The sequence below is a fragment of the Pungitius pungitius genome, chromosome 9, assembly GCF_949316345.1.
Source record: "Pungitius pungitius chromosome 9, fPunPun2.1, whole genome shotgun sequence".
NCBI lineage: Eukaryota > Metazoa > Chordata > Actinopteri > Perciformes > Gasterosteidae > Pungitius > Pungitius pungitius.
Window position 1 is genome coordinate 19,298,514 of NC_084908.1, and position 3,712 is coordinate 19,302,225.

The following is a 3,712-nucleotide window of genomic DNA, read 5'->3' on the forward strand; positions in this document are numbered from 1 at the left end:
TCGGCGCGCCCACGCCGGATTTACTGTACCGCACGTTTACGCGCCGCGCTTAAAACCCGGCCCTCCACCCGCTGCCCTCCACTACGTCTCCTCCACCCACTCCTCCCTGGGGGGGGGGGGGGGGGGGGCAGTGTGTGCCTGTCGGAAGGTGTTGCATCACGGCTGAAGCACAATCGGGTCGTGACTCCTGGCGATTACGGAAAACAAGCAAACCAGAGACGCCAGAGGTATTATTACAAGGTCTGAAACTGTATTTGGCAAGTTGTTCTTAAACAAGTGCATACATGTACAGCTAAAAGCATTTTGTGGGTTTTTTTTATTTATTTTTTTTGCCAAGTGCTCAGATTAGTCACATTCTATGTTTGACAGGACTGACTCCAGAACTAAAGTACACCAACAGATTGAAAGAAAACAAGTGTGATGGGGGGGGAGGGGGGGGGGCTGTTATGAAGAGTACATACCTTTTTATCTTCAAAAATATAGCAACACAATGTATTTAAAAAGAAGAATCAAAAAAAAAGAAAAGAATTATACAGCCATGTTTACGAAGTATATACTTCCCTTGTGTCCAATATGTACATTTCCATCAGTCTCTCTGGGGGGGGGGGGTCTTGATTTATGTATGTGTGTGTGTGTGTGTGTGTGTGTCTCCGGGTGCCGGATTACAAAAGAAAAAAAAAAAGAGTTTGAGAACCGCCGGTGTTCAGCCGCCGCACTTCAAGGGTCCCGCTCCTTTTTGACCTTTATGTCCCCGGCCAAGATGGTGGCTATTTCCCCCTGCATGAAGGCCCAGGGCACGTTGGAGCCCACCAGCGGGCACCGCTCGCTGCTGGGGCAGTACACCTCGCCGGTGGCGCCCTGCTGCTTGATGCTCTCCCGGGAGCACGGGAAGCAGAACTTGTGCGACGCCATCGACGGGCACTGGACGAAGTGGGTGTCCTCCAGCCGCTCGTGGCACAGGGTGCAGCACAGCGGCACGCTGCCGGGCGGCACCGACGAGTCCGGCGCGCTCTGCAGCGGCGGCGCGTGGGGGTCCATGGCGCCGGGCCCGTGCTGGGCGGAGGGGTTGCCGGCGGCGGGGCCCTCCCTCTGCGCCAGCCTCCTCTGCGAGGCCGAGGACGGCGACAGGGGGCTGCCGCTGTTCCGCCGGGCGCCCCCCCCCCGCCGTGGTGGAGTGCACCTGGTTGGCGTCCTTCGGCGAGCCCGCGCCGGCGCCGGCGTTGTCGGTGACGTGGATGAGCGCCGCCATGGGCGACTGGCCGTTCTGCGCCGCGGCCGCCTCGGGGGGCGTGGTGCGGGAGTGGGAGTGGGGGGAGACGGTGGAGGGGGGCGCGGAAGAGAAGCCCGGCAGGGCCGCCGCGGGGGGCATTTTCAGCACCTCGGAGGGCGACGGGAGCCACGGCTGGCCCTCGCCGCCGTTCATCTTGTGGCCGCTGCCCTCGCCGTCTGGCTCCGGGGAGGCCTTCCTCTTCATGCTGCGTGGGTGCTTCCCTCGGTCTGCGGAAGAGGAAGAGGAAGAGGAAGGGGAAGGGTTAAGCGCGAGCACACTACACACGTTCAATAACGAAACACGGCGAAGGCGGGCTTTGTTTATGTGGCTGTTGCGCGTTCAAACGAAGGTGCGCGCACACGCGCGTTCGCACGTGAGCGGCTCCGCCTCGGCAGCGTGGCGGTGAGAGCATGTCGCCTCTAAACACACGTCAGCACCGGAAAATGTGCTGACACGTCTGGGTTTTTTTCTTTTCTTTTTTTTTTTTTGTCCAGTTAAGTTCCTGTTTTTAGGGGCAACTGCCAAAATGCAAGATGTTCCACTAAGGGAAGAAAAGCAGGGGGTTTGGGGGGGCATAAATACCTGTTTTAGAGGAAGTGGCGCTGGGCTCGTATCCCATCACCCGCTGCATGGCGGCGTGGTCCTTCTTAAACCGGCTATCGAACGTGTGCAGCGCCATCAGGTCCCGCACCGTTTTGCCCTTGACCATCCAGTCCTTGTGGCTGTCCGACATGTCCGACAGGCTGTCCGGCCGGTGCTTCTCCTTCAGCTCCTCCGGACGCTTGCCGTGGTCCCCGGGGCCCGGCGCGGCCAGCACCCCGGACAGACCCATCTGAGCCGGGCGGCCGTTGAGCGGATGTATGGTGGGTATGCCGCCGTTCACCAGGTTGGGGGGGACCGCGCTAGTCCTGCGTGGGTTCGGGCTCTGGCGGTTCAGCTCCGGGGGCTCGTCGGGTTTGGGGTATCCGTTGGGCAGCGGGAGGCCGTTGGCCTGCCGCCCCGTCTGGTACTCCGGACCCAGCCGCGGGGGCCGGTCGGAGAGCGGGTAGCGGTCCAGCGGCTGCGGCGGACGGGAGCCCGGGTCTCCGGCCGAGTGGTTTATCTCCTTCGCGGCGTGGTGGGGCTTCCCCGGGCCCGGAGAGCGGCCGTCCTGGAAGCCGTGGGCTCTCTTCAGCTGCCGGGCGGTCTCGATAACGAATTCGATCCGGTCCGCCCCCTCGTAGTTGACACATCCGCGGCACACGGGCTCGGTAAAATCCCAGATCATCGCCCACGGCATGCGGGGCAAGTCGCACAGATAGCAGGACTGCCTCCGGGAGGCTGCGACCGCCGCGGAGGACATGTTGTAACCCCGAATGCTAAACTCTCTCCAAAAATGTCCGTCACTTTGTTTACGTCGCTGGAAGGGAAGAAACCAACCGAAAAAATGATCATTAAAAAAAAAAAAGGAAAGGAAAAAAAAAAAAAAAAGCCCAGTTGTATTTCCTCCCCCTCAGAAAGAGTCGCACCGACCGGAGCTCATCGTCGTCGTGTCCGTTGCCTCCGCGCGCCTCCGTCTGAAGAGCGCGCGCTCCACGACTCAGCTCGATCTCTCAATGTAGGGCCGTGACGTCAGCGCCGACACTCGGCTCCTGCTCCGGGGGGGGGGGGAGGGGAGGGGGGGCTCTGTTTACTGGATTCTTCGACGAACCCCTCGGGGCGCATGCGCACCGTTTCTCTATCTTTATCCGGAGCGCTTTGCTCTCAGAGATCGCGTGTCTCCGGAGGGAGGCGTCACTCTGTGGCGTGGTTTTCTTTTTGTGTGTGTGTGTGTGTGTGTGTGTGTGTGTGTGTGTGTGTGTGTGTGTGAGAGCGAAGTTCAACGCTGGGACATTTAAGTGTTTAACACCGTTTGTTTCTGTTATCTTCATACTGCGTATTTATAATACTTGTTATGATCTTGTTTGCACTTTACCCCAGGCTGTTGTAAATTCTGATCATTTCCCCATTGCGGAACTAATAAAGGATTTTATCTTATCTTATTATATGACGCTATTGTGTAATGAGTGGAATCTGTGGAAATAACTAAAACTGTCGGAATATTGTAATGAAGTAATATAAGTATAATATTTTCCTCTGGATTGTTTGGGAATAGAAGTAGAAAGTAGAACGAATTAGAAATACTAAAGTAAAGTGCCTTGTCTTTGAAAATAAAAAAAGCAAGAAAACAATCGTTTTAGGATAAAGTTGTTCTTCCAGTAGAAACAATATACAGGCTTCATTTTGGTTTTCGAATTGTATCCCTGTAATTGGAGGCAGAGTGAGAGCTCTCTCCGCTCTTTCCTCCTCTCTGCCCACAGGGAACCAAAGAGGTTTTATAAATACCAAAACCCTGAGCAGGGAGTTCAGCTGACCGCCTGCACACACTCTCCTTTTACGCTTCCACAATTGCTGAATCCACAA

The 3,712-nt window shown here is 56.7% G+C and overlaps 1 protein-coding gene across 1 annotated transcript; it reads right to left on the minus strand.

The window, feature by feature from the left end:
* Window positions 1-228: 228 nt before the first annotated feature.
* On the minus strand, window positions 229-2,875 carry irf2bp2b (interferon regulatory factor 2 binding protein 2b). Its single transcript, XM_037472045.2, is given in 3 exon segments — window positions 229-1,159; window positions 1,161-1,497; window positions 1,853-2,875. Coding segments are annotated over 3 exon segments (1,539 nt in total). The 5' UTR covers window positions 2,613-2,875; the 3' UTR covers window positions 229-717.
* Between the last annotated feature and the right edge of the window lie 837 nt (window positions 2,876-3,712).